The sequence below is a fragment of the Pristiophorus japonicus genome, chromosome 5 (assembly GCF_044704955.1).
Source record: "Pristiophorus japonicus isolate sPriJap1 chromosome 5, sPriJap1.hap1, whole genome shotgun sequence".
NCBI lineage: Eukaryota > Metazoa > Chordata > Chondrichthyes > Pristiophoridae > Pristiophorus > Pristiophorus japonicus.
In genome coordinates, this window is record NC_091981.1 from 22,860,101 (window position 1) to 22,885,592 (window position 25,492).

The 25,492-nt window shown below is 42.2% G+C and overlaps 1 protein-coding gene across 1 annotated transcript in view; it reads left to right on the forward strand.

Moving 5' to 3' along the window:
• Window positions 1–25,492, forward strand: part of lztfl1 (leucine zipper transcription factor-like 1) — a 59,442-nt gene that overhangs the window by 13,912 nt on the left and 20,038 nt on the right. Inside the window, exons 3-5 of the mRNA XM_070880399.1 lie at window positions 1,598–1,792; window positions 12,292–12,352; window positions 20,201–20,272. Of these exons, the coding sequence (XP_070736500.1) occupies window positions 1,598–1,792; window positions 12,292–12,352; window positions 20,201–20,272 (328 nt within the window). The remainder of the gene's footprint in view (window positions 1–1,597; window positions 1,793–12,291; window positions 12,353–20,200; window positions 20,273–25,492) is intronic.

The window sequence follows — 25,492 nt, forward strand, 5'->3', positions numbered from 1 at the left end:
TCAGATAATGGAGCAGTCCATGCCCACATTTAGCAAGACCTGGATGACGTTCAGGCTTGGGCTGATAAGTGGCAAGTAGCATTTGCGCCACACAATTGCCAAGCAATGACTATCTCCAATAAGTGTGAGTCTAACCACCTCCCCATGATATTCAACGGCATTACCATTGCCGAATCCCTCACCATCAACATCCTGGGGGTCACTATTGACCAGAAACTTAACTGGACCAGCCTCATAAATACTGTGGCACCAAGAGCAGATCATGGCTGGGTATTCTGTGGCGATTATCTCACCTCCTGACTCCCCAAAGCCTTTCCACCATCTACAAGGCACAAGATGAGTGCAGCTCCAACAACACTCAAGAAGCTCGACACCATCCAGGACAAAGCAGCCTGCTTGATTGGCACCCCATCCACCACCTTAAACATGCGCTCTCTTCACCACCGGTGCACCGTGGTTGCAGTGTGTATCATCTGTAAGATGCAGTGCAGCAACTCACCAAGGCTTCTTCGGCAGTACCTTCCAAACGCCTAGAAGGACAAAGGCAGCAGGCACATGGGAACACCACCACCTCCAAGTTATGCACAATCCTGACTTGGAAGTATATCGACGTTCCTTTGTGGTTGCTGGGTCAAAATCCTGGAACTCCCTCCGTAACATCACTGAGAGTACCTTCACCACAAGGACTGCAGCGGTTCAAGAAGGCGGCCCACCATCACCTTCTCGAGGGCAATTAGGAATGGGCAATAAATGCTGGTGTTGCCAGCGATGCCCACATCCCCTGAATGAATTTAAAAAAAAACAATTTCCATGAGATAATTTGCTATTATCTAGTCCCCGAGAGAGATCTTTAGTTGCTCCTCCTTACTGACTATGGAATGTATCCGAATCCATGGCTTCTTGTACCCGGTTTCAATCAGTCATTATAAATTTATTATAAACAAATAGTTTAAAAAAAAACTGATTGTGGAAGTCTGAAAGAAAAACAGGAAGTACTGGAAACACTTAGCAGATCAGGTAACATCTCTGGAGAAAATAAGGGAATTAACAAGGAAAAAAACAACAAGGGGACGCCTCTCCTGCCAGTTGTGTTGCTTGATTCTGTCACTGTGACGACAGGAAGGAGAAGAACACATGAAATGCATAAGAAATTAGAAAGCTATCACCCAACAGCTGCAAGAATTCCAGGTGCCTGTGCATGCCATCTGAAAGCCAATGATATTATCGGTTTCCTGACTGAAAGCAAGAACGACACATTGGAAATGTCTATTTGCACCACCAATTTTTCCTCATAGGCAAGTTCCAGAGTTTAGTCAAACGTACTAAATGGAGGCTCAGGGAGGGGAAGGGACTGAATCAACTTCTTGCACATATCCCAGAAGCTGGTTCAAAAGCGGCATTGGCAAAGTCTGTGAGCATCCTAAATTCCCTATCATCTCAACTGGGAAATTATCTTTGTTATGGTGAGGGGTCTAAAGTGCGGTAGAAAATGAAATTAATTTTCAAAGAAAAGTATAATAAAGGGAGAGATAGTAGCTGATGTTTAATGAATTGGAAGTACTCTGTATTCTAACAATTATTATTTTGTATCTACCAGACTGACTGAGGACACGTTCACTGTGGATGAAGTTACCGAGATGCTAGATGGACTGAAGGTTGTGGTCCACAGTGAAGTAGAATCCGAGCTCATCAACACTGCTTACACTAATGTGCTGCTTCTGCGTCAACTGTTCTGTCAGGCTGAGAAATGGTACCTGAAGTTACAAACGGACATCTCTGATCTGGAAAACAGGTAAATCATTTAAAGTTTTTAAAAGTTTTAAAAGTATTAATATAGATACAAAAAAAATCAGCTGTCCAAATTCATTACGGCCGTTTTATTTTACAGAAAATATTAGATTGAAATGCATTTTGTTAAAATTATCCTAATTTAAAAAAAAAAATTTTCTCGTTTTTGTCCCGGCTTAAGTTTGTATGTTAGATACATGGTTAGATACATGTCCAACTCACCTGCCAAACTTCAAAGATTGATATAAATAACCATTATCTGCTAAATCAACTTTACTGATTACTTTAAATATCTGGGGTTGAGTTTCCGCTAGAAATATTGGCGCAATTTGGCTGGAATCGGCCGAATCAGGGAAATTTAGATGTAAGTGAGTTACGCCCAAAACTACTTGCTTTCATGTTTTATGCTATCTATTATGCTGATTTGATATTTAATTCGCTGAACCAGGCTCCACCCACAAAACTGACCCCGCCCCAGTTCAAAATAGCGAGTTTCTGACGATTGCGTTGGTTCGGGAAGGCTCTTTTTAACTTGCACTCATTTTCTTAGGTGCGTGGGCACATTTAAACATTTTTGTCATGTCAAAAATATTTAATTTACCAAGAAACGGATTAGTGTACACCAGTGGAACTATGAAATGTTTCAGTATAGTTTTTAATAGTCATTTTCAGTGATTTTTCTGAGGTTACTCATGGGCAGGGAACTAGAAACTTGTTAAAAATGCTTATTTTTGGCAATAAACCCGTTTTCAGCTGTATTAATAAAATGGCACCAGGTTACCACCCTTAACTACATCGAGGAATACTTTTTAATGGAAAGGAAAATATAGAAACAAACACGTTCTACCCAATTGCCCTTGTTCATGGAAGATTTTATGATTGTGATTATGCAAGCGAATTTTTGCCTAAGCAATTTCCGGATTGTACCTAAAGCGGAAACTCTAACCTCTGATACCTTTTCTTACCTGTCTAAATATGACTAGAAATCTCCACAGAATCAGCCAGTTTTTCCCTATTTCTTTAGCCAGCTGATTATATATGCCTAAAAAATAAAATTCTAACATGACAGGCATGCAACAACAAATATTTCATGTACAGTAGTGCATCAAAACTGTATCAATATATTGCAAAGCAGAACCAATCTAATCAAAAAAAATTCTCAAAATCTTTTGGCTGCAACCAATCAGAAACAAAACTGAGCAAAATCTGCCAATAAAAATCAAACTCACTGAATATTTTTTAAATCTTTTTACCCATTTATTCCATTAGACAGATTAAAAATTTTGAATTTATAAACATATTAAAAAAAAATGAAGAAAAAAACATATTTTTAACACATGTATATACATGCTCAGTTCCTATTGGAAATTGATCTATTAATTTTTGCCTCCTGAGGCCCAACCTCTGACCAACCCTTGGAGGTGATTTTCCGTTCCACCCGAATTGCCATGCACTGCTCTTGCTCTGTTCCCGGCCAACACTAATTTGCTCCAGTCCACCCCACATGTTCTTTGCCTCTCAGGCCAGCTTCTAACCCATAAGTACTGAAGCAAACCACCCATTAAGCAGCTCTATCATAATAATCTCACCATGTTCTTTTTACGACTGACGCCAAATTATGCTGTTTTCTCATGTATTTAAAAAAAAAACATTTCCATTTCCCTATGGCTGTGAGTATTTTCCACACACGCTCTTGGCTCTCATTACCTCACATTTTATTTCTATTTATTTGTTACAGTATTTCTCACAATTCTGTTTTGTGTCGTTGCATTTAGCTTTGTCATACCCTTTTTTTTTTTAGCCTAATCCAATTGTGGCCCTAAATGAAGCCTCTGTTCCCCCTCATTTGAATAATCCTAGACTGTGCTATACCAATCCCGCACTTAAATATTTCCCACTGCCCTGCTGTTTTACCTCCAATTTATCCGGTTAAGTTCTTTTTTTTTTTAATCGCTCTGAAGTTTGCTCTTCAATCAATGTTATTTGTTTGTGCTCCATTCTAAGGTTAAAGCTAATTATGTTCTGATCACATATCTCTTTTTTCTCCCATCCTTGTGTTGTTCACTTCCTGTTCATTGCCCAGAACCCAAGCTCAGTATTTCACTTTTCCTTGTAGGGCTTATGCACTGACTCAGAAAACAATTTTGAATGCATTACAGGATATAAATTTGTCCCCATCTATTCCATGAGAGGAGATGGTACAATCTTAAAAGTTTCAACAGTCTGCTAAATGTGAAATACACATTTTTCTAAAATTAACCTCTCCCTGAAAACATGTGTAGTTTGAATACACTGTTCATAATCTCTACTTTATTCATGTATTTTGAACGATACTAGCAAGCTGATTAAAGACCTCTGTCCATGTTCCTCAGCGACACTAGTTACAAGTGATCACAACATAGAATTGGCACCAGTGAAGATTAGCGCATAAATTATTTCAGGAGGGTAAATTTCAGTGGGATAAGGGAATTGGAATAAGGGCACTAGATATGAACATAACAAAGGCGTTTAATAATTAACCACTTTTTCAATGTGAAAGTTTAAAACATGTTTTGGGGATAGATTTGCTATCCAAGGCTAAAAGTGGTGAATGAATTGAAGATGAAGGGAAAAATAGATATTTTTTTCTAAAAATATTCACTAAGGAGGAAAATACTGACTTTCTATCCAAGTACTTTATCTGTATTAGTATCCTAGAGGGTTTTGAAATCAGTATGGAGAGAATTATACTGATGCATACTGTGAAATTCTTCATTCTACACACCCAGATCGCAGTATTCAGGGAACTACAGGCATAGAATGATGGCCGTGGGAAAAATATTAACGACGAACCTAGACTTTTAAGAGTGCTGTCTACAGGTTCAAACTAAAGAATAATAAAAATATATTATTGAGCGATCAAATATTAATTTTATAGCCAAGTTTAATCATTGCTGTGAAATATGCAATAATATAATATTTTTATTATTCTTTAGTTTGAACCTGTAGACAGGTTGAGGGGAAAGATGGCCAACAAAAACATTTTCCGAAGACATTTTGGGTTATGACCAAATTACAATTAATACATTTTGGGAAAAATTAATAAAATTGCTTATCAGCCAATTGGCTAGAAATAATTTAATTTAAGTGGAATATTGACTAATCATCGGGAATAAATTGGCATAACCAAGTGTGATTCCTAGGTGTGACTCAAAAAGTGTGATAAAACTGGTTAGATACAACATTTTTATAATACTTGATCTATGGTGTTGCTCACGGAAAATCAAAGTGCATAGTGTTTTTATAAAGATTGCTCACAGGAAACTGTTTGGTAGAGGGGTACTGGAAGGATCCTGTGACAAATACTCCATCCTCCAGCAACTGTCTTGAATTTCACCCAATGTCTCCTCATTTTGGCAACTTTAAGTTGATTGGGGTGACGGTGATGATGAAGGTCCACATATATTACATCCACTGCATTACCCTTGTTTACTCTTTCTGCTACTTCTTCAAATAATTCAATAAGGTTGGTCAAACATGACTTTCCCTTTTGAAATCTGTGCTGACTATTCTTTATAATATTTTTGGTCTCTAGATGTTTTTCTATTGCATTTTTGAATAAAGATTCAATATCCTTCCTACCATTGATGTTAAGCTAACTGGTCTATAGTTCCCCGGATTCATTCTATCTTCCATTTTGATTGCAGGAATGACATTAGCTGTCCACCCTATATATAGTGCCTCTGCTATCTCGTCCTTAGCTTCTTTAAGTGCACAAATGCAATGTATATGGATCTGGGATTTTATTTTCTGGGATTTGACTTATTTATCAATTATCTCCCTCCTTTCTATCTAAAATGTCTTGATATCCTTTTTTGGTCTATTCTTTTAATGTCATGATTCTGTTGGACTGCTTTCTTGTTCTTTTTCGTTTCGTTGCTTAAACGTCAGATTACACACACACTCCGTTGTAGTAATGCATCAGGTCTTTATTGAAACCTCATACTATCCACAATCTGTACGAGTGCACAAGTCTTTTCATACTACACAAAACCAGTATGGGAGCTGCTGAAACATCACACTATCCATGATTCCAGTGTGAGCTGCTAAACAGTGTTTCTTTACATTTCTTCCACTAAGTTTACCTTTGATCACTACATTCCATACATACTACCAATAAATCATGGCATTTCAAAGATACAAATGCCACAGAATAACAACATAAACTAAACAACCAGGCTTCCAACTCTTCTAATTGATTTACTGCCGCAATAAAACATTCCCCTCCCTAAACAGAGTTATTAGATATGGCTGCTTGACTCTTGCACATCCTACTATTCATCACCATCGTAGGCAGTCCCTTGGGGTCGAGGATGACTTGCTTCCACACTAAAAATGAGTACTCAGGTGACTGATGAACTCATTTTAAACGGTGGAAGATGCCTGTGCGTGAACTCTTTTAACATGGGGTGGCCATTGCACACCAGCCACCACATCCCTGAAGGGATATCTTTCCCCTGAAGGCATCCTTTCCCCAAAATCCTCTTAGCCAATGTAAAATCCATGCTCAGCAGAAAGATGTTTTAGCTTTTAGCCCAGAATAGCAAGGTATTTGGGTAATACGGACTTTCGCTTCCACAATGACCACTTTGTTAGTCCGACTGGTAAAAACTGAGGCAAAGTAACTGTCAATATTTCTGCCATTTCGCTGTCATTACTGTGAGTTTATCTTGTGTATCCCTTCATGGCCCGATTCCCATTCTGGTTTTCCTTTTGTTATTTATGTGTTTGTAGAATACTATATTTATTTATATTCTTTGATAACTTCATTTCATATTTCCTCTTTGCCTTACTAATTTTTTTTTTACTACTTTCCTAACCTCTTCGTATTCTCTTTTGTCATCCTCTCTTTTATTGTCTATGTGCTTAGTGTATGCCGTCTTCAGTTTCAGTTTTACCTGTACCTTATTATTCATCCATGGTGCTTCATTACTGGTTAGTTTGTTCTTGTTTTTTTTAGCAGAATATACTTCTGAACTATATTGATCACCTTTTTAAATATTTCCCACTGCTGTTCTGTAGGAATACAGGAAAAGAATTTAGCCCTTTGAGCCTGTTTAGTCATTCGATGAGACCATGTGATCTGTGACCGAACTCCATGTACCCACCTTTGCCCCACATCCATTAATAACTTTGGTTAACAAAAATCTATCAATCGCATTTAAAATTAACAATGAACAGTCTCTTTATTAATATTTTATTTCCAGTGTACCTTCCCTAGTTCCCTCAGCCCCTCAAAATTAGCCTTTTTCCAATCTGTTTACTTTAGTCTTTGTCTTACATGTCTCTCAATCATTATCTTAAACCTTATTATGTTGTAATTGTTATTGCCTAGATGCTCTCCCATGCTTACTTCTCTTATCTGCTCTTGTTCATTTTGCATTACTAGATCCAGCAATGATTCCTCTCTTGTTGAGCTTCTTACATACTGAATAAGAAAGGGGTCCTGTACACACTGTAAAAACTCCATTCCCTTTTCCCCTTTCACTACCTCTTGCCAGTTTATTCGGGGGTAGTTGAAATTTCCCATGATTATCATTCTATGGGCCCGCGTTTGGTGAAATCTAAGTTCCGCCCAAGTACCGTCGAAGGGACCGCTAAGATCCTGACGGTAATTTGGGCGGAAGTTTGGTGAAAAAATGGGCCTTGCATGCCGATTCTGGGCAGCAGCGGCTGATAGGTCGTATTCTGGGTGGCAAATGCGATCCTCGGCAAAGTAACGCTGAGGATAGAGTTGGGCCCAGGGAGGGGGGACAGCAAAAATAAAACATTTTCAAAACATTAAAAAAAACTACTAGAAATCCTTCAGAGGACCCCATCGACCAAAATCCCTGCAAAAGAAATGAAGAAAACAAGTGCACCATCCGTTTCTTGCAGGTTTTCATACTTACCGTTCAGGTAAGACCTGTCTCCACGCGGTGGTCTCTTCTGCTGCTGGAGCGGAGGACCGCCCAGACCAATCTGGGGAGCGCGGACGGGAGGACTTCTGTTGGCGTTGCATGCCGGCACGCTAGTGGACGCTTCCCAGCAGTCTTCTCTCCCCACCGGCGTGAGAACCTCACCAAACTTATTCGGAGGGGAGAGCGCCCAGAAAACATTTGAGACCGCTGAGAAAACTCGGCGGCAGCCGGCGGTAAGTCGACCAACCTCGGGCCCTATGTCTTTTACTCATTTCTTACATATTTCTTCCTCCTCCACTTCCCTTCCATTATTAGGTGGTCTGTAAACACCCCTATTAGCGTAAACAATCCCTTCTTATCCTATATGGATTCAGTTTCTCTCAATGTTACTTATGTCCTTTTTTCTACTGCCTCTAATTTGTACAGTTATCCTACCCTTCTTTCCCAATCGTTTCTAAATACATTATATCTTGTAATATTTAACTACTAGTTCTGCTCTTTATGCAGCCATGTTTTAGTTATCCCTACTACGTCTGGTTCCTGTCTACGAATTATTGTCTCCAGTTCCCACGTTTTGTTTTGGATTCTGTGTACATTGCTGTACAGATGATTTAATTTGATTTTATTAATTATATTTTAACTTATTTTGTAATGTTCTATAACTTTATCTGTTCCATGTCAGTTTATGCCACCCTTGTACCTTTCCTTGGTCTGGCCTTTACTCTCATCATTTCTTTTATCTTGAGATTATTTCTACCAAATCCCTCCCCTTCTCTCTCCTCCACCACTCCTTTCCCTGACATTTTACTAGTTAAAAGTCTTATCTACAATCCTATTTATCCTTTCTGCTAGGATCTTGGTCCCATTCTGGTTCAGGTGCAGCTCTACCCAGTGGTATAGCTCCTTCCTGTCCCAGTACTGGTGCCAGTGTCCCATGAAATGGAACACCTCCTTCTCATGCCACTCTTTCAGCCACACCTTCACCTTCCTGATCTGTTTTACGCTTATGCCAATTAAAAGGCTCGGACAGTAATCACGAGATTATCACCCGTGAGATTCTGTTTTTTAATTGAGTTCCTGACTCGTGACAATCCCTTAGCAGGACCTCTTCCCTGTTCTTTCCAATGGCATTGGTTCCGTTATGGACGATGACAACTGCATCCCCTCTCTTCCCCCCCCCCCCCCCCCTTTCTTTCCAAGTACCTCTTCAGTTGCTTCGAGCTATCCCTTACCCTGGCACCAGGTAGGCAAGTCTTCCTCCTAGATTCTCTGTAGTGACGGCAAACGATGATAAGTTATCTAATCTCCTATCACTGCAACCTTTCTTTTTCTATTTTGCTTCCTCCCTTTAATTGCCTCCTGGCCCACAGTGCCATGTTTAACATTCTAGCCATCATCCCTGCAACCTTCATCCTTATCTCCACAGACAGTAGGTCATCATCATCATAGGCGGTTCCTCGAAACGAGGATGACTTGCTTCCACGTCAAAAAAGGATGAGTTCACAGGTGTTTCAATGAAGGTCCTCAAAAGTGGAAGATGCCTGTGCGTGGATTTTTTTAACGTGTGGTGGCCACCACACGGGCTTGACAGAGCTAGGTCTTGGTCCAGTGGCAAGGATTACCCAAGACGACTGGAGACCAACTGTCTAGTGCGCACACATATCGCAGGGTGGGCTGGCCCGTGCTGCCCCTGGGCCCTCAGCACTGCACCGAGAGTGTCAGCCTAGATGTACAGCAAGCACATTGTACCTGCTGGACAGGATTAGTGACTGCAGTACCTCCTTCTTTGCCTCCCCTAGGTTCCCTGTACCTGCCTACTGAGTCACAGTCCCCCTTGCTGCACCTGTGTTTTCCTGTGAGGTGTGACTGGGTGTTGGAGTAAATTCCTCCCCCTCCCTTATGTGTTGGAGGATCTCCAGCTCAATGACTCTGAGCTGGAATGTCTCAAGGTAGAGACATTCTCTCTAGGTTTGGTCATCTGGGATAGTCTCAATTCCTGGCACACTGCCTGAGTTGACATTTTTGTTTATTTATTGTTGCTAGTAATTTATTTCTAGAATGAATAAAATCACTTAAGGTCTAGATTACAATTAGTAAATGGATTTAGTTTGATTACAAATTAATATTTAAAGTTGATAGATTGGATTATATCCAAAATAGTGTAAATAATAAATTAAACACTTGGAGACTGTGCCGCTCCTCCCTCTCCATTGATGCACTTTTTTACATTTTTCTGTGTTTGTTTTACTGCATGCCTTTGTGCTCCTTTTTATTGCTGCACTGCAATATTATTTATATAACGTGTTTCTAATTTGAAAGCTTAGAGCGGAACTGCCTGTAATTAGGCTTTGGGCTGGATTTTCGGCTTTTTGGCTAACTCTCAAATCCATTCAGCAAACGTGTGCTGCACCTGTACATCAGCACCCCAGTCGCAATGGTGCAACTTCCAAATGACTGTGAGCAGCACCACTATCCGTCTTGCGATTAGAGTGTATTTGTGTTCTTTACACCTCGGGCGTACTGCAGCCCTCCTCTTCCTCTGCTAAATGTTCTGCAGCCCAGCTTCCTCTCCTTCCGGTGCCTGCCCCAGCCTGCCACTATGCTCTGTTTGTGTCCTCCCATCGAGTGTGTTAATCCTAGCTACCCAGTTGTGTATCACTTCCTGATCCTCCCCCCAGCTATGCTCCATTTTCCACCCTCTTTCACCCCTGGCAGTATCGTGTCATGGGGCAAGGTGAGGGTGGCAGCATGTAAGGGTGGAATATGCCCACGGCGCAGGTTGGCACCAGTAAGAAACACAAATAGGATGCAGCCCTAAATTCACTTTCCCCATGTCTCCTCCCCAACCTCTTCCCATTATCTCCTCATCTCCCTTATTCCTTGCATCTCCTTGTGCCTCACCTCCCCTACCCGTCTTGCTTCGCTCTATCCCATCGCCCTCCCTGGTCTGGTCTGAAAGCTGCAGTGGTAGAGGCAGCAGTGCAAACAATTGGATAGACAACAAAAATTACATTTTAATAGTCTTTTTAAAATATATAAAAAATGTACCTCGAAGGTAAAGTCTGGAACTCACTGCCTGAAAAGGTGGTAGAGGCAGAAACCCTCATCACATTTTAAAAAGTACTTGGCTGTGCATTTGAAGTGCCATAACCTACAGGGCTATGGACCAAGAGCTGTAAAGTGGGATTAGGTTGGATAGCTCTTTGTCGGCCGGCGTGGACACGATGGGCTGAAATGGCTTCCTTCCGTGCTGTAATTTTTATTCTATGATTCGAAGGCTTACAATGCCAACTAGGCAGGAAACTGGGAGGTCCACTTACCATAGAAACCAAGTGATGTAGTAAGTTTAAAAACAATGGAAAAACAGAAAAATTTTATTGGGATTAAAGTGATGGAAATAACATGACACAAGTGTCACTAACGGAAGAAAATGTGCAAGTTACAAGAGGTAAATGTTACACAACCAGGAATTCATGCTGAAGCAAGCCTTTTAAATACATTACTAGAGGATCTCCTGAGAGTGATGGCATTGAGGGCAAGCAGCACGGCACCGATTAAATTAGGAGGCTTGATGAAGATCAAGGAACATAATTTGGGAAGGTGCGCGAGTCCTGCCGAGGCTTGGGGCCTGTACATAGGCAATAGATAATACATTATGCACTGCTTGGTATAACACTGCTGTCATTATAAAACAGTGCATTCACCAACATGCAGAAAGCAAATACTAATTGATAAAGGATAGCATTAACTAGTAAAAGCCCATGGGCTAGATTTTCGGTTTGCTCATTTTGGGGCAGTAATGGCGGTGGGGCGGTAAAGTTTGTGCCTGGGAACAGTTTGAGCCTCAGGCTGCAAAATTGGGCAGCAGGGCCCTGAGTGTGGGGCGGAGCGCTAAGGGAGGTGTTAACCTCTCTTAGGGCGCTAGGCCGGCTGAGCATGGAAAAATCCCCAGCTAAACAGCCGGCCTCGGAGTGCTCTAAGAGAGGCCTGTAGAGAAAAAAAAAACCCTGAAAGAAACCCACCAAAAACATTCCCAATAAATACCTCACGCCACTACAATATAAATCACAAAGAAAATAAAATAAAAAAACAATCACCCTTTACCCGAGGTCAGCACTATTTATCTCACTGCAGCCGCTACAGCTCGGCCCGGCCACTTTCACAAGCGGTCCCTGCACAGCGTTCGATGGAGCGCCATGGATCAGGCGGGAGCCAAAAATGGAGCTGGTGTCGCAACCAGGGGCGTTGCACACCTGTTCGGTTCTTCCGGGCAGTAATGCTCCACGTCCCGCCGAAACCGGCCCCGAAAACCCCGGCAGGCCGCTGGAAGCTGGCCGCCTGCCCGGAAGAGCTCACCGCCGCCATTGTCGTCCCTCCGGGGAGAAAACAGAGGTGGACATCACCGGAAAATCCAGCCCCATGTGTATATACATTTTTATTTTAATGCTGATACAAAGATCTTTTTAATCAGATATAAAATTACAGCTATTCCAATTTTGAAAAACAATCTCTCAAGAACAGGTTTAATTGTTATAATTTGTATTTTCCTTTCATTTCACTTCAGAGAACTCTTGGAGCAAGTGGCAGAATTTGAAAAGGCAGAATTTACTTCATCAGGAAGGAAAGTGAGTTTAATTTAAATCTGGTAAATTAAAGCTTTGTCTATTTGTTTTGCATATCAAAATGAAGCTATTCCTCCCTGGAGTACAGTATCATGTTTATCACAATGTTACAGCAGCTACATAGACTGTTTAATTTCATTAATTAGAAACAAATAGCTAGTCTCCCAAAAGACTGCGGAAAATAATCAATAAGTTACAGCTGTAATGGATCCACAAAAGAGAAGGGGGCAGAATTGCACCAGACAGTTCAGACTCAAAGTACTGCATTTCCTGAAAAACACAGGAAAGAGAGGCAGTGTGAAAATGATGACAACGCAGTAGAGTGGTCTGAATGACCAGCAAATTAATGGGATTTTTTTCTCCGTGACAGCAACTTCATTGGGTTCAACTCTTCTGATGTAGATGATAAAGAAACTCATTAACATTTCTCCTTCGTTTAACTGAACTTGCTAATATTTTAAGGAAACATTGCAATACAATTTTCCAGGAAAGTGAAAGCTGCATTTATTTTTAATTTAAATGAACATCTTCAGTGACGGAGACTATTTCTATCTTTGCGGTATCTGGTTTCACTGCTGCCTCAGCCGGTACCTCTGCGTAAGATATTTCTCACGCAGATTATAAAATAAACTCAGAGTAAATACATGACTTAATCCAGCAGGACCCACAGTTCCTGAAGAAGTCGCAATGAAAGGTCAAGTTGTCAGTTGATGGAAATCTGAAACAATGATAGAAAATGCTGGAAGTGCACAGCAGGTAATTCTGTGGAGAGAACAGACAGTTGATGTTATGGGCTCATACCGTTCAGAACTAAAAGAATAAGAGATGACGAAGCATATTAATAGAATCAGAAAAAAATGAGAGCGGGAAGAACAGCCAAACATAGAGGAAGTATCAGTGGACTGATTTGATGATGTAACAGGTCAACTCATTAAAGTGATGGAAAGAAGTAACGAAGAAATTAATACGCTAAAGAAATGGAGCATGTGAACAGCTAAGGCAATGGGATGGCTAAAGAAAAGGGTGATAAAAATGGGAGCGATGAAGACCTGTGGATCAGTCTTGAAGTTAAAAATGAAAATGCTGGCAAAGTACACTGGGCCCACCAGCACAAAAAAAAACTAGGGAGGGTGCAGGCTTTCCACCGCTGGAAGTGGAGTACACATGGAGAGTGACGACAGCAAGGTCCAGGTCGGTGATTGGAGCGTGGGCAGATAGAGCAGGAGCGGCGAGGTCGGGGCGAAGGAGCGGCGAGAGACTGTGGAGGGATGTGATCGGGGCCCAGGGGACGCGTGAGTTCGGGGCCAGGGGCCCAGGGGCAGCACGGGCCAGCCCACACTGCGATATGTGTGCGCACTAGGTCCGTGCAGCAGAGCTGGTCTCCAGTGTTCTTGGTTAATCCTTGCCACTGGACCAAGACCTCGCTCTGTCAAGCCTGTGTGGTGGCTGGTGTGCAACGGCCATGACACATTAAAAAAAATACATGCACAGGCATCTTCCACCCTTGAAGGATGTAGTTCGGATCCTTCATTCGAAACACCTGTGAACTCATCCTTTTTGGCGTGGAAGCAAGTCATCCTCGTTTCGAGGGACCGCCTATGATGACACATGGAGGCAATTGCAAATCAGTGAGAGAACACAGTTTACAGGGGTCCCTGAAGTAACAGAGAAAGTACTAGGAGTAACAATCACAGGAATAAAGTAACAGAGAGAGACAAAAGAGAGAGTGAAAGGTATAAAAAGAGACAACAAAAAGCACAAAGGGAAGAGTAACTGAACATAGCTGAGCATAATAGAACACAGTAACACAGGCACAGGGGACCACAGATTAGTATATCCGGGGGGCCCCAAGTCTCCTGCTGCAGCAAATCATAGCCTTCTCCAAGGCAGACCTCTCAAGTGTTTGGTATCCAGGAAGCTCAAAATGCTGCACAAGCAGCATAATCAGAACTGAGTCAAGCTTAGCTTTGTAGGTCTGCAGCCCAACCTCAAGGGCCACCCCCTGGCCCTATTCTTGCCCTGATGTATCAAAAGCACTCCAAACCCAAATGTAAGAAATCTGTGATGTAGGTGATATCAATTCAACAACAAAAATAACTTGTATTTATAAAGCGTCTTTTAATGTAGTGAAATGTCCTAAGGTGCTTCACAGGAGTATTATGAGAGAAAAAATTTGACATCAAGCCGCATAAGTAGAAATTAGTGACCAAAAGCTTAGTCAAAGAGGTAGGTTTTAAGGAGCGTCTTGAAGGAGGAACAAGAGGCAGAGAGGTGGAGAGGTTTAGGCAGGGAGTTCCAGAGCTTAGGGTCCAGGTAACAGAATGCACGGCCACCAACGGTTGAGTGATTATAATCAGGGATGCTCAAGAGTGCAGAATTAGAGGAGCGCAGACATCACTGGGTGAGGGGGGTGGGGGTGTTGTGAGGCTGGAAGAGATTACAGAGATAGGGAGGAGTGAGGCTATAGAGGATTTGAAAATAAGGATGAGAATTTTGAAATCGAGGCGTTGCTTAACTGGAAGCCAATGTAGGTCAGTGAGCACAGGGGTGATGGGTGAGTGGGACTTGGTGCGAGTTAGGAAATGGGCAGCCAAGTTTTGGATCACCTCTAGTTTACTTGGGTAGAATGTGGGCGGCCAGTCTGGAGTGCGTTGGAATAGTCAAGTCTAGAGGTAGCAAAGGCATGGATGAAGGCTTCAGCAGTGGATGAGCTGAGGCATGGATGGAGACAGATGTTATGGAGGTGGAAATAGGTGGTCTTCGTTATGATGCTATGTAACAACATACTCCATGATCAAACCACCCACGATCAAAGGCCAGGGGAGTTCTCTTCATGTTTTGTAATGTGTTAACGGAAGACATGTTAGGAACAGCAAAAGGTCACTATTCTTGTCTTTTTCGATTGATCTCAAACCCACCTATTTACTATATCCCTCAACCTGTTTTTAAAAAAAAAAGTCCAGCGAAATACCTGGAAGCCATTAAACCCATCAGTTTGCCTGTAAGTTTAAGTTGTATAGAAAGTCTTAGAAGCATTCCTGAGAGATCTAGTGGGTGAACATAATTTAATTATGATCGGTTGGCAAGGATTTGGGTGGGAGTGGGTTGATGTTTAACTAACCTGCTGGAGTTCATCAAAGATGTTATACTGACGTGGTGATTAGGGAAAGTGCCATCATCATCCACCCCACCACAAATTATGTACCCTGACCACCAATCTAATCCCTCTCCATGGTCACTGCCTCGCATTGAAATGGGTTGCTGAAAAAGTGGTGTGATGAGCTGCACCTGAACCCAGCTGGGACCAAAGTCCTAGCAGAAAGGATAAATTGGGCTGTGGAGACGATTTCAAACCAGTAAAGGGGTGCGGGGATGGGTCCGGGTAGAAGTAGTAGTAACCTAAAGATCAAAAAAGGGATAAGAGCAAAGATCAGAGTTCAAAATGTTGTATAAAGATCATCAACAGTCTGGGAACAGAAACGGTTATAGGAAATAATAAAATATCCATTAAAAATAAAGGAGTGCTGAAAAATAAGAACATATTGGCCTCAAGATTGCTATGGCAGGCCAATGAACGACGCTCACTGTTAGTTAGACTTACCCATGCCTGTTTAATGTTGCCGATATTTTTCCCTGCAAGTTGCTGGATGTGTGAGATAGAAATGGCATGGTGCCCTCTACAGGGCATCTGGGATCAGAATGAATGGGGCAAGCAACTGTGTATCTCCTTAACCAATCAGATTTAAGGATTCTGACATTACTAGCCTGAGGACTGAGAATGAAGTATAATTTAGAATGGTGACTTCAATGTCAAATCAGGTACAGAAAGAGAGGGAAAGAAAGATTGGATTAAGAGAGAAAGAAAAAAAGTTTGTTAAAACTGTAAATTTAATTGAACAAATCTCCAACAGTAATTAAAATCTGAAGGAATGGGACACCACACTTGAATTACTTAATTTTCAATGGCAGAGAGGTGGACTGGCATTAATTAACATTTATTACATCATAAAAAGGATACTTAGGACTTGAAATGACTTGACTTTCTGTGGCGAGTTTACTTTGTATCTACCGTGCAAGTACAGCAACTTCACACCACTCATAGCATTTCAATGGTGAGCCAGACGGAGAGATGTCAGCTATTTTCTCAAAGCTAGCGGTGGAGCACTACATCTCCAGCAGCAACTTTTCGACTTCCACTTTTAAGCGCACCTGCCCTCGCCTGAATTTGCTGTGGCATTAGTGCATCAATAACAGCTAGTGCTGTTAGCATTGCTGTTACTTTGACACCAAATTTTGGGCCAAAAATTTGCCTGTACAGGTACAGCGTCGAGAATTCGGGACCGAGACCGCTCCGGATTCTGTGTATTTCCGGACTTTTAAATATCTTTCCGAAATCCCGAGTCTGGAAATGCCTGGGCCAAGTTAGGTAGATAGGGGAGGAGTGGGGAGCCGAGGGGTGGGGGGGCGGTCGGCCCGAGGCGGGGATGAGGTCGGCAGCGGCCTGAGGCGGCTGGAGATGGGGACGAGGTCGGCGGCAGCGACATAAGAGGCGGGTAAGAGGTCGGCGGTGGCCCGAGGCGGGGGTCCGGATTGTGGAACATTTTCCGGATTCCAGACGACCCTGCCACCGATCGTCCCGGTGTCCGGATTCCGGAACTCTGGATTTTCGACGCTGTACCTGTATAGCAACATACAGAGCATCAACAACTAAAAATGTGAGAAAAATACCATCAGTGCATATGAGCAGGGTGGAGACAGTTACCCAAATAAAAATTCTGTACACAAATGAATGTAGTATAAAAAATAAAACAAATGCGTTAGAAGCACAAATTCAGCTTAAAGGGTAGGGGCTATTACAGAGACCTAGACCAAACTGGGCATGACTGGGAGTTAAATTATCCAGGCTATAGGATCGTTATAAAGGATGGGGAAATTGGGAAAGGAGGAGGCAAAGCACTATTGATAAACGGCACTGAAAACCATTTCTTCCACTGCTGTCACTGTAAGAGTAAACAGGCAATGGAAACAGTATGGTTGGAATTTTAAAAAATAGCAAAGAATGGAAGTTTCTGGTGAGAGTTGTCCACAAACCTCCTGACAATAATGCTGTGGTGGGGAGATGTATAAATACAGAGATTAGGGAAGCCTAAAACGGAAACAATGTGGTTATAATGGGAGATTTTGATTTTCACACAGACTAGGAGAGCAGAACTGCTGAAGTAGTAAAGGCAATGAATGTACTGGGAACCGTTTTCTGGAACAATGGAGACAATGCTGACTTTGGGTGACAGTGTAAAACCAGCAATCGAGGATCAACCACCCAGTATACATCTCCCGATTTTCAATTCCTTTGAAGTCAATCGAAAAAAATCGGGAGTGATGTATAACGGGCGGCTGATATAGCCCGTTTTGCATTACCACCCAAAGTCAAAATTATTCCTAATCTGTTTTAGAACTGAAAAGGGAACATGCCATACTAGATTTATTGATTCGTAATGAATCTGAATTGGACCACCTTACGAATAGTGACCATATTATGACTGAGTTTGAGGCAGAGAAGGGAGAGTCACAAACAACGGTTTTAAATTTAAGGCACGCTTCGAAGGCATGAGAACTAAATTGTCCATAGTAAACTGGGTTGTACTGTTAATGGGTAAACCTACAGACAACAGCGGGCAGTATTCAAAGAAGTTTTTACATAGTATTTACAGTGTAGAAATAGGCTATTCAGCCCAACAGGTCCATGCCGATATTTATGCTCCACACGACCCTCCTCCAACCCTGCTTCATCGAACCCCATCAATGTATCGTTCAATTCTTTCCTCCCTCGTGTGTTTATCTAGCTTCCCCTTAAATGCATCTGTGCTATTTGCCTCAACTACTCCTTGTGGTAGAGAGTTCCACATTCTTACCATTCTCTAGGTAATGAAGTTTCTCCTGAATTCTTTATTGGATTTATTAGTGACTATCTTGTACTTATGGCCCCTAGTTCTGGTTTCCCCACATGTGGAAACATCTTCTCTATATCTACCCTATCAGACCCTTTCATGATGACCTCCATCAGGCCAGAGCCCCAGCCTGTTCAATCTTTCCATATAAGATCCCAGTTCTGATATTCTAGTCAATGTTTTTTGCGCCTTCTCCAATGCCTCTATATCTTTTTTAGTAAGTCACACACCATCCTGACTTGGAAATACATCACTGTTCCTTCATTGTCTCTGGGTAAAAATCCTGGAACTCCCTCCCTAACAGCACTATTACAAATATATCCTAAGATTACCATCCCTGAGGTCTTGCCTTTTAACTTCTGATACTCCCTTAGCAGGACCTCCTCCATTTTCTGCCCTATGTAATTGGTCCTGATATGGACCACAATAACTGCATCTTCCCCCTCTCTTTCCAAGTTCCTCTCCAGTTTCTCCAAGATATCCTTTACCTGCTTCCTCGGGTGGCTATAAAAGATCCCATGGCACTATTTTGAAGAAGAGCAGGGGAGTTATCCCCAGTATCCTGGCCAATATTTATCCCTCAATCAACATTACTAAAACAGATTATCTGTTTTAGTAATCACATTGCTGTATGTGGGAGCTTGCAGTGTGCGAATTGGCTGCCGCGATTCCTACATTACAATAGAGACTACACTTCAAAAGTTCTTCATTGGCTGTAAAGCGCTTTGGGACGTCCGATGGTCATGAAAGGCGCTATATAAATGCAAGTCTTTTCCTGGTCCCTCGGCTGGGACTGCAGAGGATGCTGTCTATCGCACTAATTATCAAGTCCCCAATGACTACAAACTTTCCAATTCTGCTCCTCCCCCTTTGGACAGCCCTCTGCTTCATGTTGTCCAGGTCAGCATTGTGGCTATCCTCCCCTCAGTCTATCTCCTTATCCTCACAGATACCAAATACATAGCACCTGTCGGATAAAACCAGTGTCTGCGGAGTCTCCTCCTCTATCTGTGCTCGGTTCCCCCTACCCTGGTGACTGATGGTCGCATTCTCCCCTCCCCTTCCTGCACCTGTGCTTTCCTCTGAGCTGTGATTTTACTCTGGAGGAAACTATCCAGATATTCCACTCCTAGCCTTGTGTGTCTCTCTAACTCACACTCCAGCTCAAGCTGGAGTGTCTCAAGGCAGAGACATTTCCTGCAGATGTGGCAATCCGGGGCAATCACATTGTCCACAAACTCCCACACATCACAGTCCCGATACATAGCCTGCACTGCCATTTCTAGTTTTTAATTAATTTATCTATTTCTTAATAGTAATTGAATTCTAGATATAATAGAATTATTTGAGATCTAGATTATATTTAGTAGATGGATTTAGCTTGATTTCAGATTAATTTATAACTAATTAGTCTTTTTTTATTAACTTTTAAATTTTAGTATCCCCATAACTCCTATTATTTATGTATATCAGATTTTTATTTAATGCAATTTAGATCCTTTCAATGTTGGTATTCTCTGTTTAGTTCATTTTAATTTTATCCCCTTAGATCTAATTAATTACGCAGATTATTTATTTATATATTTACTTAATTACTGTTGGCCCTTGGTTGAAATTACTTAGCACCTCCTTCCCCCTCTGCAAGCTCTCTTACTTCTAATGTGAAAGCCATTTTTATTGCCGTTGGTTTTGTTAATTGACTCTCGTACTCCCTCCCAGTCATTGTACTCTTTTTGCAGCTTTCCTTGATTTAAATTTTTGTAAATTACCTAGATGCCTTCTAACATAATATGGAAATCTTTAACTGTAGACTAGCATTAAATCAGCATATTTAAATCTAATAGCTTTATATCTGATTTGATGATCCAAAGTGTTAAATTCTGCTCCCCTATTTTTCCTGCAGGCAAACTCAGAAATCGGTAAACCGAAACTTGCTCCATTGAATGAAGGAGGTGTGTCTGAACTCTTGAGCAAGGTAAGACTTGTCTGACCAAAAACATGTGGTTCTGCAAATGTGGCTAAAATAATTATATTTGAATGTTTTGAAACAAAATGACAAAACGTGATCAACTTAATTGACTTCTAATGCAGCTGAAAGCAAGTTCTTTAGGAATTGTCCCCTTGGTTTGGAAAACTGCCAATGTCTCTATTATTTAAGAAGGGTGGGAGAGATAAACTCTGAGATTATAGGCCTATTAGTCTACCGTCCAATTTGTGGGGAAGTTACTAGAATCTATTATTGGGGACAGAGTGATTGAACATTTTGGACATATATGAGCTGATCAGAGCAAGCCAGCATGGATTTGTAAAGGGTAAGACATGTCTAACAAACCTAGTTAAATTTTTTTGAGGCGGTAACAAACGTGGTAGATAAGGGAGTGTATGAAGATGTTATTTATATCGAATTCCAGAAGGCATTCGACAAGGTTCCACATGAGAGACTGAACAAAAATGAGAGCGCATGGAATTGGAGGCAACCTATAGGCTTGGATAAGGAATTGGTTCGGAGGTAGGAGACAGAGAGTAAGGATAACGGGTATGTACTCAAATTGGCAGGATGTGTCTAGTGGTGTCCCCCAGGATCTGTGCTGGGGCCTCAGATTTTCACTACATTTATAAATGACTTGGATGAAGGTAATAGAGGGTTTGCTGATGACACTAAGTTAGGTGGCACAGTAAATATTGTAGATGGGAGCAAAAAGTTGCAATGGTATCGATAGATTAAGTGTGTGGTCAAAGCTGTGGCAGATGGAGTCCAATGTAAGAAAGTTTGAGGTCATCCATTTTGGACCAAGAAAGATAGATCAGAGTATTTTTTAAATGGCGAGAAGCTAAGAACTGTGGATGAGCAGAGAGATTTAGGGGTCCAAGTACAGAAATCACTAAAGGTTATTGGACAGGTACAAAGAATAATTTAAACGGCTAATGGTCTTTATTCCATGAGGGCTGGACACAAAGGGGTAGAAGTTATGTTGCAGTTATACCGAGCTCTGGTTAGACCCCATCTGGAGACTGTTCAGTTCTGGGCACTGCACTTCAGGAAGGATATATTGGCCTTGGAGGGGTTACAGCACAGATTTGCTGAGTGATATCAGGGCTAAAAGGATTAAATTATGAGGGCATGTTAAATAGACTAGGCTTGTATTCCCTTGAATATAGAAGATTAAGGTGTGATCTAATTTAAGTGTTTAAGACAATTAAAGGATTTGATAGGGTAGATAGAGAGAAATTAGTTCCTCTGGTGAGAGAGTCCAGAACAAGGGGACATAGCCTTAAACTTAGAGCTCGGCTGTACAGGGGTGATAGCAGGAAGTACTGCTTCACACAAATGGTCGTAGAAATCTGGAACTCTATGTTATGTCTTTAATACTCTTATGAATATTATGTCTTTAATACTAGACCACGAGGTCTAGTATTGTACTTGAGCTGTTGTGACCTTAGTCCCATTTATTGTAACTCCAGAGTGAGGCACAAGCATGGTGGGCAGCCATTTATACTGGGCCCTGTGCACCTATGCAGGTGACCCTCAGGTCTCCCACCGCAGTGCCCTCTGGTGGCACACCTTATGTGACTATACAGTTAGTATACATGGTCTACATACATGATACTCTTATACACAAAAAAGCTGTTGAGTCTAGGTCAATTGAAAATTTCAAAACTGCGATTGATAGCTTTTTGTTAAGCAAGGGTATTAAGGCCATGATCTAACTGAGTCACCGAACAGGCTCGAGAGGCTGAATGGCCTACTCCTGTTCCGATGTACCATTTCTATGGTACCTCTAGAGAAAAATAATATTGATTCATCTGCAAAAAAAACCTCCTGAAATAAGAGATGTGGGAGGTGCTCGGAAGAATGGTTTTAAGATGAAGTGTTCCTTGTCATGCACTTCTCTACTACATTACTAAAGTGTGTTGTCGATAGCTCCAGTCACTCTTTCTTTTCCTCTAAGTTATATCAAAAAGGCTCTACCTGATTGACCTTGCAAACTTTCTTCAGGTATTAACTTGGATGAGCAGTTTGTAAAATAGTTCTATCTGCTGCAATTGCTATTTAGATCAGAAAAAATTCTTGTGCAAATTCTGGGAAATATGAAGTACATGGTCAAATCCAGGATTTTGTCCCGGATGTGTACTCCAGTTCAGCAGTTCTCAAATTTATTTGGTTGAAGCCCCCCTTTACAAATGGATTAATAATAACGTACCCACCCCCACCCCCACCCCCACCCCGTATCTAAATTATAATACTCATAATATGAAAGTGCTGCATGCAAAGAGCGTTTTTATAATGCTTTTAAGAAAACAGGAATTTACTTATAGATATCAGTGAGCTGGGTGTACCACATTATCAGCAATCAACCTTTTGGTGCCCACCATTAGCCTTAGTAACTGTGGGTCTACCTAGTGATTTTCGTGCTGCTCTCAGTGCTCCTCCATGTGCGCTCCCCTCCTCCATGCACACTCCCCTCCGAGGTGAGACGGCCAGCCCGCTCTGTGTTGCACATGTGGCGGTCACACTCCGCTCCCGCCTTGCACCAAGCCTACCTCCGGCCACCACTCATTCACTTACTCTTGACCACGGCACATTCCCCATAAGGCCGGCCCGGCTCAGTACTCACATTATTTTGCAGACCCCCTGGAAAGTCTCTACGGACCCGCAGGGGTCCACAGAACCCAGTTTGCTAACCGCTGCTCTAGCTCTAAGATCTGTGTAAACCTAAATGAGAGATTGAGCTTTTCTCTCACAATAGGGGAGTGAGCTGAGGTTTGATATCTTATAAAATCCAAGATTTCGCCATGTATTCACATAGCTTCCAGTTTCTTTGTGGCTCATGTGAGAGGAGACCAAAAAATGTTTACGAGACTTCATGTAAAAGAAAGAAAGACTGACATTTATATAGTGCCTTTCACGACCACCGGATGTCTCAAAATGCTTTACAGCCAATGAAGTACTTTTTTGGAGTGTAGTCACTGTTATAATGTGGGAAATGCGGCAGCCAATTTGCGCGCAGCAAGCTCCCACAAACAGCAATATGATAATGACCAGATAATCTGTTTTTGTTATGTTGGTTGAGGGATGAATATTGGCCAGGACAATGTAAGTAGTGTAACTGTGTTTTCCCTATGCCTTATGGCATTCTGTGAACTGGGAATAAAATTTTGCCCGTTCTTTTATGATTATTCAGTGGAATTCAAAGTATCTGACATGCGTGCCATCACAACCTGAAGAACTAATGACATGGACAGGATTCCTCAGTAATTTTTGCTTTCACCAGAATCTTCTTCCTTGCGGATGAAGACCACACTGTGGGCCCAAGTTTCCACATGATTTGCGCCTGGTTTTTAGGAGCAGCTGGTGGAGAACGGACTATCTTAGAAATCGCAATTCTCCACATTTTTTTTTCTGCAGTTCTAGTCAGGTAGAACAGTTCTACTTTGGAACAGAATTTTTTCTTCAAAAGGGGGCGTGTCCGGCCACTGATGCCTGATTTCAAAGTTTCCACAGTGAAAACGTACTCCAAACTAAGTAGAATGGAGCAAGTGAAGATTTTTGTAGAACTGAAAAAACCTGTTTTACACATTAAAAAAATCAGGCGCAGGTTATAAATTAGGCGTCCAGAACAAGGTGGGGGGGAGGCGGGGGGGGGGGGAAGGGAAGTAATTAAATTCTACAATAAATCCTTATTTATACTTCTACAAATATTATGCAAATAAATCCAAACTGAATAAACATTTATAAGCAAAGAAAAGATTAAATAAACCATCTTCCTACCTGTGTGAAAGTGCTTCAGGCACAGAGAATGCTGCAGTCAGCCTGAGGCGCCCGTTCTTCCCGCGGGGGAGGGGGGTAGGAGGAGGCGCCCGTTCTTCCCGCGGGGGGGGGGGCGGGGGGAGGAGGAGGCGCCCGTTCTTCCCGCGGGGGGGGGCGGGGGGAGGAGGAGGCGCCCGTTCTTTCCCGTGGTGGGGGGGGGAGGAGGCGCCCATTCTTCCCGCGAGGGGGGTGGGGAGGAGGAAGAGGCGCCCGTTCTTTCCCGTGGTGGGGGGGGAGGAGGCGCCCATTCTTCCCGCGAGGGGGGTGGGGAGGCGCCCGTTCTTCCCGCGGGGGGGGGAGGGGAGAGGAGGCGCCCGTTCTTTCCCGCGGGGGGGGGGGGGGGAGGAAGGAGACAGTGAGAAGGCTGCAAGTGCTAATGTGCTTTTATTTAAAAAAATGTTCAAAAATTAAACAGCTACAAAGAACTATAAAAATGGCCGAGTGCCAATGTTTTTTTCACACTGAGCATGCGCGAACGCTCCAACGCGCACGCGCAGCGTTGCCGGCAGGAAAAAAACTAATTTAAATAGTACCCGCCCCCTCCCACTTACAAAATCGGCGCGAGTGTAGGCTCCGCCCCCCTGGGCGCTGCGCCAGGCAGACAAGGAGCTGCAGAACGCTCCAGAATCGCGAAGTTTTTTTTTAGGTGCCGTTAGCTGGGCGCCCGTTTTTTATCGTGTGGAAACTTGGGCCCTGTGTTTTGGAACACTGAGAATATGTGTACCCCCAACACATTCCCTAAACTCAAAAGGACAGCTCTATGAAAAGTTAGTGGTTCCTGACACTGATTTCAACCCATTCCACCCACCCCTATATGTAGAACAATTTTTAGGGGTCTAGCATGAATTGAATTGGAAAAAATGATGTAAAATAAATATTAAGATAACTCCATTACAATATACACTGATAGGCCTCTAGACAGTAACAGTACTGTAATGCATAATGCAATACAGGGAATTGTATGGGAAAGTTTTATGATTTTAGAGGAAATTACTTAATATTTTAATGTATTCTAATAATCTGGCACACACTTCCTATTTGTCGCATTTCCTGTGCCATAATTTTGTCGAGCCTCGGTATTACCTTTATCCTTAATGTATGTATAGTTAGCTTTCAGTCCTGTCAGTGCAAGGTTGCATGAGTGCTCCTCTTGAGTTGTCTCACAGCTTCCTTCCTATAGGTGGCACTGTAGGTAAACTTTATCTTTAACGCCTGGTAAGTTACTTAAGTAACTTAGGTAACTTGTATTTCCCACCACTGGCAGTTAACTTTTATTTCAACTTGATTGAGTTTAGTTTTAAATTTACTTATCATCTGCCTCCACCAGCCTCGCTCCTCAATTCTGGCTTGCCCCTGCCCCCGGACCAGGCCTGGCCATTCTCACTG